This window comes from Portunus trituberculatus, chromosome 43 (assembly GCF_017591435.1).
Source record: "Portunus trituberculatus isolate SZX2019 chromosome 43, ASM1759143v1, whole genome shotgun sequence".
In the NCBI taxonomy this organism is placed as follows: domain Eukaryota; kingdom Metazoa; phylum Arthropoda; class Malacostraca; order Decapoda; family Portunidae; genus Portunus; species Portunus trituberculatus.
Genome location: NC_059297.1, coordinates 17,154,190 through 17,169,584, shown reverse-complemented (window position 1 = coordinate 17,169,584; position 15,395 = coordinate 17,154,190). Strand labels below are relative to the sequence as shown.

Sequence of the window (15,395 nt, the reverse complement as noted above, 5' to 3'; positions counted from 1 at the left end):
AATTTATTTATGCTCAGACTTTGACAAAAGTATGGAGCACAGGTCCCTTACAATAAACATCTCAGAGTATCCAAAAACTCTCTTTACACATTATCTAAAAATAGAAAGCACAGACTTGATAAATAATGCTACTCTGCGTTGTATCATGTATCTGTTATTTTGTAATAACTTCACAAATTTGTACCTGTTTGGACTATTTCTGTAATACATGGGCAAATACTTTATCCTAAGTTGTGTAATTTCTTGATTGTTACATTCTAATAACACATGATATTCGTCTCCTATTACATTATTATTACATCTATCACAAGTCCTTTCCTCTCTTAAAATTCTGTTATACCTACCAGTCGCAATTGGTAATCTGTGATTGTTAGTTCTTAGTCTACATAGAGAAAATCTAGATAGTTTTGGCAATTTTACTAAACTTTCTAAGGTAAAATTATCTTTATAAGAAACATAAGTATTACATGAAGATTTACTACGTAATAATGAGCGCCATTCAGTTATCCATTGATCCTTAACATTTCTCTCAAAAACATGTCTCAACCATACGTAGTTACTTACATCTTGACAAATCCATACACCCGACAGACCCGGACTATTCAACAATGTTCTTATGTAGCTCAACCATGGTGATTTGAATGTGTTTTCGTTATACAACTTCAAAAGACATTGATACATCACATAACATAATTTCACTTGTTTGCCAGTCAGCAGCCTAGACCAATAATTCAACATTCTTGTTTTTATATGTATACTGACAGGATACTTACCCAACTCCCCATATACCATTGCATTACACGTAGTCTTATGAACATTCAGGATGTGTTTAAAAAATGTGACGAACATTTTCTACATCTTTGGAGGTATCAAATCCCAAATCTCACAACCATATGTAATAACTGGTAACACCATAGCGTCAAACAACTCTAGTTGGAGATCAATTGGTAAATCAAACTTTCGACATTTGGCAATTAGACTGTACATAGCTCTTCTTCCTTGCTGGCAAAGTTGTGTTTGACACATTTTAAAACTTCCGTTGTAATTCATAATAACACCTAAATATTTATACTCATCAACGATTTCAATATTCTCTCCTTTAAGTTGAAAGTTAGAATTTCCTACTTCACATTTTTCCTTGGAAAATATAGTAATTTTGGTCTTTTTACAATTAATGTCAAGCTTCCATTTCTCACAATAATTTTCCATAGCTTTAAGAGCATTACTAATACCTTCTTCATTCTCAGCTAGTATAACCGTGTCATCTGCATGCATTAGTACCAGAACTTTCAGCATGTCATTCACCCATTGATCTCCAATACTGATATAGTTACAATTATTTTCCAATAGATGCTCTTCATTGTCATTCACGTATAGAGAAAACAAAAGTGGCGAAAGGTTTTCACCCTGTCGAACGCCAGTAAAGCTTACAAAATAATCTGAAATTTCTTGGTTAACTGAAACACAAGACGTTATGTTGCTATACATGTTCCTTATAACTCTGATAATTTTTCCATTAATCCCAGCTTTAAGGATTTTATGCCACAAAGCATCTCGCCATACAAGGTCAAACGCCTTTCTGTAATCAATATATAGACAATACAATTTCTTCCTCCTGGAGAGAAACAGATCAATAAGATTTTTAATAAGAAAAACATGATCAATGGTAGAATACCCCTGCCTAAAATCTGTCTGCATTTCCTTTATAATACTGTTGTTGTCACAAAATTTCCTTAATCTTACATTTAGTATTGTTGTAAATAATTTTCCTAGACAACTTAATAAAGTTATGCCTCTGTAATTGTTACCATCATGCATATCTCCATTATTCTTATAAATGGGGACAATAATTCCAGTCAACCAGTCTTCAGGGATGTTTCCTGTTTCCAAAACTTTGTTAAACAACTTAGTATAGAGAGGGCATAGTATATGTTTGGTGTTCTTGATATATTCATTAATAATGTTGTCAATACCCGCGGCTTTGTTATTCTTTAACTTAAGTATGCATTTATTAACCTCCTCCTCGGTAATCTCTTTATTAAGTGGACTGTTATCATGAATGTAAATGTTAAAGCTCGTCGGAAAATCTTCAATATTCCCTTCTTGTGTTAGTTTCTTAAAATGACTCATAAATTCGGTTATCAAAATAGGTATCTCAGACTTTTTTTTTGTGCACCTTGTAAAATATGCCAATACAATTCAGGGTCCTTCGCTTTAGCATTCCTCAATTTTGCAATAAAATCATTTTTTTCTTTAGTTTTGATCCGTTTCAATTCCTGTTTGTATTTTTTGCTCTTAATTATCATATCATTACGGCTACTCAAGGACCTCTCTATGTTATTTCTATGTTTTGCCCTATGATATTCTTTTCTGCTTAAATAACACTGTTTATCATAGCCAGGGGTGCTGCAGTTTTTACTTTTCTTGATAAACGTTTTCCTTTTCTTTGGGAATACTTTCAAAGCGGGATCAATTAATATTTTCTTCAGGTCCTCATTTATCTCGGGCACAGATTTAAAATCAGCATTCTCAATTACCTGGGTCACAAATTCAAGGTTGATACTTTGAATGTACTCATTAACTTTCAAATTATTCCATTTTCCTGGCTTTATTGCTGGCTGAGAATGCTCTATCTCCGAAGATCTAATCTTATCCCCTTCCTCATGCACACACCTTTCCATACATTTCCTGTTCTTTTCAATACCAAAAGATATACCACAGTGCACATCTGAAAAGAGTGGGTCAATCTTTTCACACGAGAGAGAGAGAGAGAGAGAGAGAGAGAGAGAGAGAGAGAGAGAGAGAGAGAGAGAGAGAGAGAGAGAGAGAGAGAGAGAGAGAGAGAGAGAGAGAGAGAGAGAGAGAGAGAGAGAGAGAGAGAGAGAGAGAGAGAGAGAGAGAATCCGTCTTCGTATAAAACATTCTTTAGTCAAGTGCATGTTTTTAGATGCCATTTATCGTCTACAAAATTCAGGATGTAGATAAATACTGCTCGCTTGGTATCTTCTTCATAACCTCTCCTGTTCGCAGACATCACTGACCCGCTGGGCCTGGGGGATTTGCAGGCCTGTCAATTTACTGCCTCGGCTTCCTTGGATGAGAGCACCATGCCAGCAATGGCTATGCCCGGATCTGGTGGAGGTGTGTGTGTGTGTGTGTGTGTGTGTGTGTGTGTGTGTGTGTGTGTGTGTGTGTGTGTGTGTGTGTGTGTGTGTGTGTGTGTGTGAGTATTATAGTAATTATCACTATTGCTTATTTTGTAAAAAAAAAAGGAAAAGAAGTTGGAATTATACTAAACTGTTTCTGCTTCTGCTTCATCTGTTTTGTTCTGCTGCTGCCACTACTACTACTACTACTACTACTACTACTACTACTACTACTACTACTACTACTACTACTACTACTACTACTACTACTACTACTACTACTACTACTACTACTACTACTACTGCTACTACTACTACTACTACTACTGCTACTGCTACACTACACACTACTACTACTACTACTACTACTACTACTACTACTACTACTTCTACCACCACCAGTAAAAGTAGTAGTAGTAGTAGTAGTAGTAGTAGTAGTAGTAGTAGTAGTAGTAGTAGTAGTAGTAGTAGTAGTAGCAGCAGTAGTAGTAGTAGCTACTAGTACAACTAGTAATATCCCTTAAAAGTCATATGTTGTAATCCAATACTCATCATCCCCAAACCCCACCAGGATGGAGTCCCCCGGTAACAGTGGGGGCGTCCTGGAAACACTACATCACCATCGATTTCCTCAAACGGACGCGGGTAACGCGCATAGACTTTGAGGAGGTCACAGGCAAACTCAGCATCAAAACCTTCAGCCTTCAATTCTCTCAGTCAGGCATCATATTCTCTGGAGATTGCCAGGTACACAGACATTTTTTCGGTGATGTACTGAGAAACCATTCGCTTCTGAATCTTCTTTCAATCTTTACGATATCAAGAGCTGTACTAGTGGTCTTTCATATCTGATTTAAGCTGATAAGTTGATTTCTGACAGCCTTTTTCATAATAGCCATCTGGTCTCTCCGTATAGCGGGATGCCAGCAGCCAAGTGGTTCTTCCAACTGAATGCCTTTTTGAGGGGCGCTTCTTCCGTGTGTTGGTGGAGACCGTCAGCCAAGGATTGGGACCGGGAGGAACCGAGGTGGAGGCAGAGTCAGGGATCCTCAGCGTAAGGTGAGTAGAGTTGATACGTTGGGGTGATCTGCAAGCTATAGAGTACGATGGGACGGGGAGACTGTACATCGGTTTAAGATGTATGTGCGTATTGTAACGTTGATTCAAGTGTGAGTGCTGAGGAGGGATCAGGAGTGCGTGGCTAATAATGTGATGGTACAGTATTATTAATCTGTGAGTGTGTGTGTGTGTGTGTGTGTGTGTGTGTGTGTGTGTGTGTGTGTGTGTGTGTGTGTGTGTGTGTGTGTGTGTGTGTGAAATTCACCTCGGAGCGAGCTCAGAGCTCATAGACCGATCTTCGGGTAGGACTGAGACCACATCAACACACACACCGGGAAAGCGAGGCCACAACCCCTCGAGTTACATTCCGTACCTATTTACTGCTAGGTGAACAGGGGCCACACATTAAGAGGCTTGCCCATTTCCCTCGCCACTTACCGGGACTCGAACCCGGCCCTCTCGATTATGAGTCGAGTGTGCTAACCACTATACTACGCGGTGTGTGTGTGTGTGTGTGTGTGTGTGTGTGTGTGTGTGTGTGTGTGTGTGTGTGTGTGTGTGTGTGTGTGTGTGTGTGTGTGTTGTGTTTCTCTTCGTGATTGACGACTCATTATTGGAGGTAAATCATTTATCTGTGTAGTCTCTGCCTCTCATGTATATACTAAATACTTCTGTTTGCGTAAATAAACAACTTCACATGATTAACTTTAGAGGATTGTAATATTCATACTTCATATTTATTTCTCCTTTTACATCTCTTGTCAGCTTTGATTGCAATATCTTTTCTGTCTACTACATCAATTCATTATTTTTTGCATCTTATCACATTTACTCTTCATAAGGTTTGCAGAATGGTACGGTGTCTACAGAGATGGAGATCTCGCCTCCTGCGCCACCAACTTTCCGACGCTTCTCTCAGATAGGCCAGAGCACTGGAGGAACGTCGCTTATGACACAGCTAACAAGGTGTTTTATGCTTGTGACATCACCGTGAAGCGCGAGGTGAAGGGACCCAAGATGGTGTGTCTCTCCTCTCCGGATGGCGACACTTGGACCGGTAATACCTACACCAGGATACATTGTTTGGAGACAATATTTGCAAACAGTTTCCATACAATTGAGAAAATTTAAACGACTTATTGAAAATATATTCCCTGCTCAGACCTCCACAGAAGAAATCAGAATCCATCTATCCATTTATCTATTCATCCATCCATTCATCATCCCACTCACTCATACATCACGCCACCTACTCATCCGCCCATCCTTTTATCCGCTCATACTTCCATACATTGATCCATTCATCTATCCACTCATATATTCATACATGAAAATTTCTCAAACATTTCCAAACACTTTGCAAAGAATAACTTGCAAACAGTTGGGAAACATTGATTGCAAACCATGTTTTCTGATGCGGACAGGGCTTAAGGGGCGCGTGGTCACACACACACACACACACACACACACACACACACACACACACACACACACACACACACACACACACACACACACACACACACACACACACACAGACAAATAGATATTAATGGGAGTGATTCTCTGTACAGTTCTACCGTCATATGTTACGCGACTGGTGGGCTTCTACGAATCTTATGGAGGCATGTGTGCTGCGAGCAAGTCGGATGCTGCCGTGGTGTGCAGCAAGGACGGCAAGAAGTGGAACATCATGCCAAACGTCGACCATGCTGACATCCTGGCCAATGCGGTGCCACCGACAGCCGTGCCCGGCTTGCCCGAAAGCGAACTTCAAGTCACTAATTTCGAAACTTGGTCAGGTGAGGATGGGAAACTGGCTGGGGATGATGGGGGATGGATCACCAATCCCTGTGATGTCCATTACTCTAATATTGGAGAAAAAAGGGTGTGCGAGCCTTATTAAATTCACCTCCACCTCTACCCAAACGTATGCTCTTCATTCTCTTTTTGATGCTATATGTTACGGGTATTTCGCTCTTTAAAGATCTGAAGTTAGTGAAATACTGGTCAACCACTTTAAAAATTTTTCCTTTTCTTTTGTCTTTTTCGCCAGTTGACTTCACGGGGGTGTCTAAGGACGGGAATCTCCGCGCCAAGTGGACCAACTGTTGCAGTTAAGTGGCTAAGTCCATCACCACCCCAAGGCGGCAGACACAGTAACGTCGCTTACAAATAGTTCCGAGCACCACAACAAGAGATTTTATATATAGTAACATACATGTATATCCTGTGTTTCAACACATCCCCCTTACACACCAATAAACATTCAGTATATTCCAGTTTTAGTAATAAATATGAATGATTCGGTAGCAAAATTAGTTGAAGACATAACTATCACTTGCTCTATGTTTTGAGAAGTTTCGCCACAAAGATTTTGTACGATTTCCATCCTTCTAGCTACATCTCTCATTCTGTATCCGCGTCCTCTCTTCATTACGTTCTCACTGCCTCCAGCTGTCTTCACTACCCCACCAGGCGATGCAGAGTGTGATGCTCTGTACTGTCATTGTTGTTCTGCTGATGCTAACAATCATGCTGCTTTTCTTTTAATGATGACGTGTCGAGAAGAAGACTGGGTTGAATATAGCTTTGTTGTAGTTAATCCAATTATAATTCAAAGGATTTTTTTTATATTGTTTGTCCTAACCTGTAGAGATTGTGTGTATGTGTGTGTGTGTGTGTGTGTGTGTGTGTGTGTGTGTGTGTGTGTGTGTGTGTGTGTGTGTGTGTTCTCTCTCTCTCTCTCTCTCTCTCTCTCTCTCTCTCTCTCTCTCTCTCTCTCTCTCTCTCTCTCATTAAAAGAAGACAAACACGTCTTCCCACACACGCATGCATAACGAAAAAAAAAAAACATACAAAAGATTTTATGACGTGGTGTGTGTGTGTGTGTGTGTGTGTGTGTGTGTGTGTGTGTGTGTGTGTGTGTGTGTGTGTGTGTGTGTGTGTGTGTGTGTGTGTGTGTGTGTGTGTGTGAGAGAGAGAGAGAGAGAGAGAGAGAGAGAGAGAGAGAGAGAGAGAGAGAGAGAGCAAGTAAGCGGTAAATCCAATAAACTTGCCTATAACTTGGTAAATTTAACAAAACTTTACCAGATTTTGTGTTAGGTATTAAATATTATTTTCTTCCTGAGTGAAATCCGAGACTTATGCCCTGTTTTTCAGTTTCCTCTTGCTAGCATGACTAAACGTACCAGAGCTTTATCTCAATTACCTTCAAAATGTTGTAGTGGAGTTATCAACGTTTGTAAGAGCATTTACATGAATACGTGATAAATACCATTAAATGTAAAAATGCAGAATTAAATAAATTGTCAATTTATAAGTGTAATATACCGTGACTTGGGGAAAAGTTGTTGGGAGGAAGTTTTCAGCTGTCTGCTCTTGGTGAGCAGCGACACTTATTTATTGCATTCTGAAGCGTTTTCCTAGTATTATGAGGTGAGAGAGAGAGAGAGAGAGAGAGAGAGAGAGAGAGAGAGAGAGAGAGAGAGAGAGAGAGAGAGAGAGAGAGAGAGAGAGAGAGAGATGTAATGAAAAAAAAAAAGAAATAGAAATAATGTTGTCAATAGAGCTTACATATACCTTTAGGAAAGTTGATCCAACGACCTACTGCCCGTGGTACTAAAATATACCTGAGAGGGATAGCGAGTCTACGTATGCAAACACATAATCACACTTTTACGACTCTCTCTCTCTCTCTCTCTCTCTCTCTCTCTCTCTCTCTCTCATATCCAAAGGAAGGCAAAGTGAACTAACAGAAATGAGCAGAAACCTTTTATTGAACGGCGCATCATTATAAAAGTTGGGACACACACACACACACACACACACACACACACACACACACACACACACACACACACACACACACACACACACACACACACACACACACACACACACACACACACACACACACACACACACACACACACACACGTTACATCGATACACAACTTTCTGAACTAAACATTAATATAAATTTTTGACACATTATTGGCAACAGTTAATTTGGAACAGCGTTAATTAGTGTTAGTGTTGTCAGTCTGCCTTCATGATGGCTGTATGTTAGTAGTCTTCATTCTTCTTACACTCTTACATCTTCTTCCTACACACACACACACACACACACACACACACACACACACACACACACACACACACACACATACGTCCTTTATTTCATCGGTCTTGTTCGCAGAAGTTCACTGTTTCCGAATTCGAACGATAATAGAACGAAATAAGAGAATAATACTATCCTTTCTTACAACGGCGCAATGCATAGTGTTCACCTCCGCTTCGCTTCCTCCTCACACCCTTTCCCGAACAAATGAGGAGGAAAGAAAAATCGAGTTGAGTTGTACTGTTTATTGTTTTCTTTTTCACTTATTCTTTTGGGAAGGCGGTTGGTCATCGATTCTTAAAAGGGAAGCGAGTCATTAAAACGAGCGATATTCAGGGAAGCAAATAGCTTTCTACGCCATTACCGCTCTAATTAGCGGTGTAAATAGGAAACAACATTATCATTATCTTAAGACTACAAGTGTATTTTCTTATTCCAAAATCTGAAACACACAAAAAGAATAAAAGAAAATTCGAATAATCATCAATTTTCGATCTTTACGTCAAGAACTAAGTCACTTTTAGTTGCATTTCTATCATCTACAGTTTCTGGCATGCCTGGAGATAAGGTATCGATAAATAGAAAGACAGAAGGGTATACATACAAACGTGTAAACAAAAACAGATAGATAGATCGACAAACAGACAGGCAGGTAGGCAAGTGAACAGACAGACGCATAGACAAGCAAGCAGACTGTCAGGTAGGTAGGCAGACAGGCTGGGAGAGAAAGGAAAAGGAGGGAAGGAGAGAGAGAGAGAGAGAGAGAGAGAGAGAGAGAGAGAGAGAGAGAGAGAGAGAGAGAGAGAGAGAGAGAGAGAGAGAGAGAGAGAGAGAGAGAGAGAGAGAGAGAGAAGAGAAGAGAGAGAGAAGAGAAGAGAAGAGAAGAGAGAGAGAGAGAGAGAGAGAGAGAGAGAGAGAGAGAGAGAGAGAGAGAGAGAGAGAGAGAGAGAGAGAGAGAGAGAGAGAGAGAGAGAGAGAGAGAGAGAGAGAGAGAGAGAAGGGGAGACGAAGAATCACTCACTCACTCACTCACTCACTCACTCTCTCTCTCTCTCTCTCTCTCTCTCTCTCTCTCTCTCTCTCTCTCTGATGATTACGTTACTCCTGTTCGTGGCGAGAATGAAGGTGAGCACAATGTATTACTCTAGGAATCACCAGTTTTCCATTTGACGCAAATTAAATGGAACACACAGACAAACACTGTGCCATATTCGGCCTGTGATCATGCCATTGCTTCGCTCCTCACATTGTTCCATAACTTCACTGTATTCCACTATTCATCTCTCCTTAGTTACTTCCTTCCACTGCACTCCACCGTACCTCATCCATCCCACAGTTCCACCGATCCCTAATTTCTTCTACTCCATTGTTCCACTGCTCCCTGATTCCTTCCACTTCACTGTATTATGGCTCCTGTTCGTACACTATTTCGCTGATCGCTTCGTTCTAACATTCCGTCCCCCTCACCTTCCCTTTGTTGCAAGCTAGGATGCAGGAAAGCCATAAGAAGGGTAACACCTGTTGTGATAGCGACTTAAAAAACAATTTGTATACTTCTCGGCAACGCGACTGAGGAGAGAATTATCCTTGGCTAAGCCACCACAGCGGAATGGGACTGTGTACCCTACCAACTCGCGGGTTTCAAGTAATCTATGTACACAAAAATGTTCAAGGTTTCCTGTGTTTGCCAAATACTGAATGATGGAACATTCCTGGCGTTATTACAACAAAACAGCATCACACGCAGGCTGCTTATGTTCTTTTTGATTTCATGCATGATTGAATAAATCCCATGCATTAATAAGCTGTCCCGCGGGTCACTACTTCGGCGAGTGGTACAGGAACGTCAATTTGATTAAATTATAAGTACAGACGACCAATGATGTTTGATGTAAGATGTAGCAAAACAAATATATGACAGAGGGAGGACTAGGAACGTGGGCAGTATATAGAATAAATGAAAGAGGCCAGACTGGTAGGACATCCTCCATCATTAGGGCCAAGAAAACCTTTCTCTAGCTAAATACAAGGTGACATCTAAAAACACGACACCGGTTCAGTCAGTAGGGGACTCAACATGCAATGTACCAAGCAGGAACATTAATTTTACACGAGAGACACCTACCACTCTCCTCTCCTCGCTCAATCAAATGTATCACAAGACTGAACACGCAATGCATATCGTTTTGCAACATGAAACAATAAAATCCAACAATTTTGAAGAGCCCTTTTATGTGAGCTTTGCTCTCATCGTCTGAATACTCTAGTCTAAAACCTTAGGGGTACGTAGTTGCTCAACAATTTCGTCTCTGAATATACCTTATTATATTTATAAGCTTTTATTTTCCTAGAGACATGACACCTTAGAAAAAAAAAAAGAGAAATAGAGATCGTTGAAATGGGAATTACCTCGTTTTCTATTTCGCGAATCTTAAGAGTTCATTACACGCAACTAAGCGTGACAATAATGCCATAAACCCTGAAATCTTTTGCCTGATTTTGTTTTCCCATCTCCCCAACATGTGGAACTTAGCAATAATAATGATAATGCTAACAGTACTGGCTGGTATTATGGAAGACACTGACAGTTCATTATTATTATTGTTGTTGTTGTTGTTGTTGTTGTTGTTGTTGTTTTTGTTGTAGTTGTTGTTGTTGTTGTTGTTGCTATTGTTGTTGTTGTTGTTATCATTGTTATTATTACTATCACTGTTACTATTATTATCACCATTTTTATTTCAGTATTATTATTATTATATTTATTATTATTATTATTATTATTATTATTATTATTATTAGTATCATTATTATTATTATTATTATTATCATTATAATAATTATTATCAGTAGTAGTAGTACTATCCTAAAGCCAAAATGAACTATTTACCGATTTACTATAAAAATGCTTTACCAGCGCTTAAACAGAAAGATCAGAGACTTTAAGATAAACAACGAAATTGTCTTCCTAGAAAACAGAGGAAGGGAAAGCGAACGTCGATTTAGTTTCTGAGTTATTATTTCCACTGTGTTGCCAGAGAAAACGGCGAACTTTTCCAGAAATAGCATCTAAAGGGATAAACGCAGGAATAAACTGGCGAGCTTGTGCGCTGGTACGTATAAGGCAGAAAAGACATTAAAAAGACGAGCGTGAGAGGTGTTTCGAGGAATTGAAAAGGTGAAAAGGAAGAGAAGAAAAAGGATGAAACGAAGGAAAAGGAGGAGAAGGAGAAAGAAAAGGAGAAATATAAGAAGAGTATGCATGTTGCTTCAAGGCACAAAAGGGGGAGTGATGTGAAGCGCAACCTTTAACTTGTGAGAAACATTTCCATTTGTGCACATGAGATGCAGACTTGATTTGTACCCGAACAGAGGAAGCCTCTGAATGCACACACACACACACACACACACACACACACACACACACACACACACACACACACACACACACACACACACACACACACAAGGTTGTAAAGACAAAAAAGTTCTCAGCTCAGTCATCAGAGAATGACAAATAGCTGTGTGACTTGTTATCTAGTTAATAGCTGCTAGAAGAAATTAGCATTTTATAGCATCTCAATGGCCTGTACCTCTCATTGATCTCTTCTCTTATCTTATTTTTAAAGAAGGAGATTAGTCACGTTAACACTGGTGTTTTTGTAATGACGATGCACAATTCTAGTTAAAATCTCACTATGATCATGAAAATACCTTTGCAAACTTAAAAGTTCCACTCCATCCAGCTAAATGTAAAAAGAAAAAAGAAAATTTACGAATGCTGTTAACTGTGTGAATGTCGTCGGCAGAATGGCGTATGTTAATGAAAGGAACAATGAATATCAATCAGCCCCAGAAGATGTAGTAAATTCTATTTCTGGTGAGGATAACAATTATTTAAAGGGAAAACACTTTGCGAAAGAAAATAACACTTATGTTTTATTCAGTACAGGAAAGCTTACGCTACAAATGAGGAACAAGATTTCACCCAAGAGAATAAACAATACGAAAGTATACTGGATCCCCAGAAACATGAAAATAAAATTGGTATACGAGAAACTCGCAGGTAGCAACTGTCTATCAAGAGCTACTTAATAGGCGTAGGACTCAAAAACATGCTTCATCACAGTCACCAATAAAGGAAGTTGAACGAAAAAAAAATCTTAAGCACGACACAATTTCAAAAGTGCTCGGGAATCATCATCAAAGATCCGAGTTTACTAAAGGATTAAAGTAAAGAAATAAGCACTAAAACATACAAAAGATGCAGTACATGCTCGCAAATATCCCTCAGTATTCTCAACATTGACTGACAACATGACATTAGATAAGCAGATTAGAGATTTAAGAAAAAATATAGAGTTCGGTAATAGATGGTCAGGTGACAGATGTACGCGAGGAAGGTTGGACAGTCTCTTATTTCCAGTGAAATCTTACAAACTGATAATGATGAAAGAAGAGGAGGAAAACTATCTTACATGACATTAATGGCGATTAGATGTTCAAGGTGCTAATGAGTGTGTGTGAGAGCAGCATTCATGAAGGTTTTAGCGTCTAATCTCATTTACAATGAAGAGTCTCTGGTGAGGGTTACTTATATTCAATTCAATTCCTTTATTCGTACTCTGTAGGTACAATTTTCTAAACCTAAATAAATACATTTAAAACCTAATGACTAGATATATGACATAGAGAAATAAAATAAAATAATGTTTCGCTATGTAAAATTCATGCATAAAAATACCGAATAAATTACAATGTACATGTTTCTTTAAGAAATTCACATACTTCCTCATAGGAAGAGGAGAGGAGGAGGAAGAAAAGGAGGAGCGAAATTATTTGAGGAAATGTGGCTTTAAAAGAACAGATAATGAAGTTATTTCTCTTTTATTTTGTAAAGATTAATATCATGTTTGTGTCTATGGATTGATGAACGCCCCCCCCTAAAAAAAAAATATTTGTTTCCCCACACTAAAGCCGGCAAAGTACTCCATTCATACGCAACGACGATATAATACAAACAACAAAACCCAATACATACTTGAATCAGCGAGGCATTGTTCCTTTCATAACTATTCATAGCTGTTCGTAATTATTTATAAGTATTTGGGGCCAATCCCGCCACTTTGCTACGGAGACAGGTAAAATTCTTGTAGAAGAAAAGTGCTGTGTGTGTGTGTGTGTGTGTGTGTGTGTGTGTGTGTGTGTGTGTGTGTGTGAGAGAGAGAGAGAGAGAGAGAGAGAGAGAGAGAGAGAGAGAGAGAGAGAGAGAGAGAGAGAGAGAGAGAGAGAGAGAGAGAGAGAGAGAGAGAGAGAATATGTGGAGCGAACCTATCGATTCTTAAGCCTCTCAGGGAGCAGCAATGGACCAAAATCTTTCAAAGGAAAGTCGTAAGGTGTAACCCTCCTGTGCTGCCCACACACGGAACACTGAGCTGCGGGGCTAAGGATTAAAGTGGAGGGCAAGGAGAGATATATAACAAGTGCATTCAACTAAACGACAATGGGGGACTTATTCTGAAATATCCAGTTTCGTCCATTAACTTCATATCGACGGATGTATGTTGTTGTCTCTTTATACGTCTGTTCCTTTATGGTTTTTGTCTCTCTCTCTCTCTCTCTCTCTCTCTCTCTCTCTCTCTCTCTCTCTCTCTCTGTCTCAAGACGGAAAAAAGTTCCTTAACATCAGTATTGCAATGTCCGAAACACCACGTAAGAAATTTCTCTGTCTGCGTAATGTCATTTATGGTACGAAACCATAGCAAATAAAACCCATGTACCAAGAACCAAGACGTTTTGGAGCCAAACCTTTTCGTCAACGGACCAAAAATGTTGATTATTTTACTAACTCGTATCACCAATGTTAACAATAATACTTATTTTGAATATCTCATAAGCAATAATGTTGACGAGTATTATATTCATTCACAATTGTTCTAATGTTATATCTTACAATGTGCAACAGTCATATGTCTCAATACAGTTTGCATATTTACATTTCAATGGAACACAATGTATGGAGAAGCTCTGCAGATGTGACATCCTGTTTCACGTAACTATTCCTTCGCCATTACAATGACTTAAATATTTATTTTTTTTATTAATTATAAAGTAAGTATTTTCAATTAGATCCTTTTTTGGTCTCCACTTCATGTGATTTTGTCTTTATGAGCCACATCATTAGCTAGACATATATATATATATATATATATATATATATATATATATATATATATATATATATATATATATATATATATATATATATATATATATATATATATATATATATATATATATATATATATATATATATATATATATATATATATATATATATATATATATATATATATATATATATATATATATATATATATATACACACAGAGAGAGAGAGAGAGAGAGAGAGAGAGAGAGAGAGAGAGAGAGAGAGAGAGAGAGAGAGAGAGAGAGAGAGAGAGAGAGAGAGAGAGAGAGAGAGAGAGAGAGAGAGAGAGAGAGAGAGAGAGAGAGACACACACACACACACACACACACACACACACATAATATCATATTCCTTATATGTACCATAAATTTACTCTTATCTTTTATAAGAAGGCTCTCATGTACGTATGTCACCAGAAACTTTTTCTATAATGCCTGGGAGGTTATACATTCCAATCTTAAGAATAATTTAGAAGTTTATGTCTATAGTGTATTAGCCACTGTTGTATGGAGGTAAAATCTCTCTCTCTCTCTCTCTCTCTCTCGTACTGTATTTTCCTTTTCCCGATACTTCCCTTAAACGCCTCCAATTAGGAGTTTTTGTTTCTTTTTCTCCTACTGGTAGAGACGCGAGTGGTGCGCATCCCGGTAGGCAGGAACCAGTCGATGTTCATGTGAGCAAGGCAGCGACACACTTTAGGATGGAATTAATCAATATCAACTCAGACGAAAATTTCTTTAAAATCATGCACGTAACTTGTCCCACTATTCCGATACTCATGGATCCCCAGTTTTTCTCCCACCCGGTTGGTAAGTCAGCTGGGTTAACAACAGGCAGTTGCTCCTGAGACCGCGGAAGA

General features: G+C 38.7%; 3 protein-coding genes across 4 annotated transcripts in view; 2 read left to right on the top strand and 1 right to left on the bottom strand.

Moving 5' to 3' along the window:
* Nucleotides 1-6,827, top strand: part of LOC123517955 — a 29,516-nt gene extending 22,689 nt beyond the window's left edge. The window contains exons 26-31 of the mRNA XM_045278436.1: nucleotides 3,031-3,141; nucleotides 3,718-3,893; nucleotides 4,063-4,205; nucleotides 5,048-5,262; nucleotides 5,780-6,007; nucleotides 6,262-6,827. Of these exons, the coding sequence (XP_045134371.1) occupies nucleotides 3,031-3,141; nucleotides 3,718-3,893; nucleotides 4,063-4,205; nucleotides 5,048-5,262; nucleotides 5,780-6,007; nucleotides 6,262-6,326 (938 nt within the window). The 3' untranslated portion in view covers nucleotides 6,327-6,827. The remainder of the gene's footprint in view (nucleotides 1-3,030; nucleotides 3,142-3,717; nucleotides 3,894-4,062; nucleotides 4,206-5,047; nucleotides 5,263-5,779; nucleotides 6,008-6,261) is intronic.
* LOC123517958 (gamma-tubulin complex component 4-like) overlaps nucleotides 1-15,395 on the bottom strand; it is a 153,945-nt gene that overhangs the window by 95,238 nt on the left and 43,312 nt on the right. The window lies entirely within an intron of this gene.
* LOC123517960 (tachykinin-like peptides receptor 86C) overlaps nucleotides 15,392-15,395 on the top strand; it is a 167,088-nt gene continuing 167,084 nt past the window's right edge. For both annotated transcript variants that reach the window (XM_045278453.1, XM_045278454.1), the window contains exon 1: nucleotides 15,392-15,395. This exon is cut by the window's right edge and continues 1,124 nt beyond it. The gene's annotated coding sequence lies outside the window, so the exon portion shown is untranslated.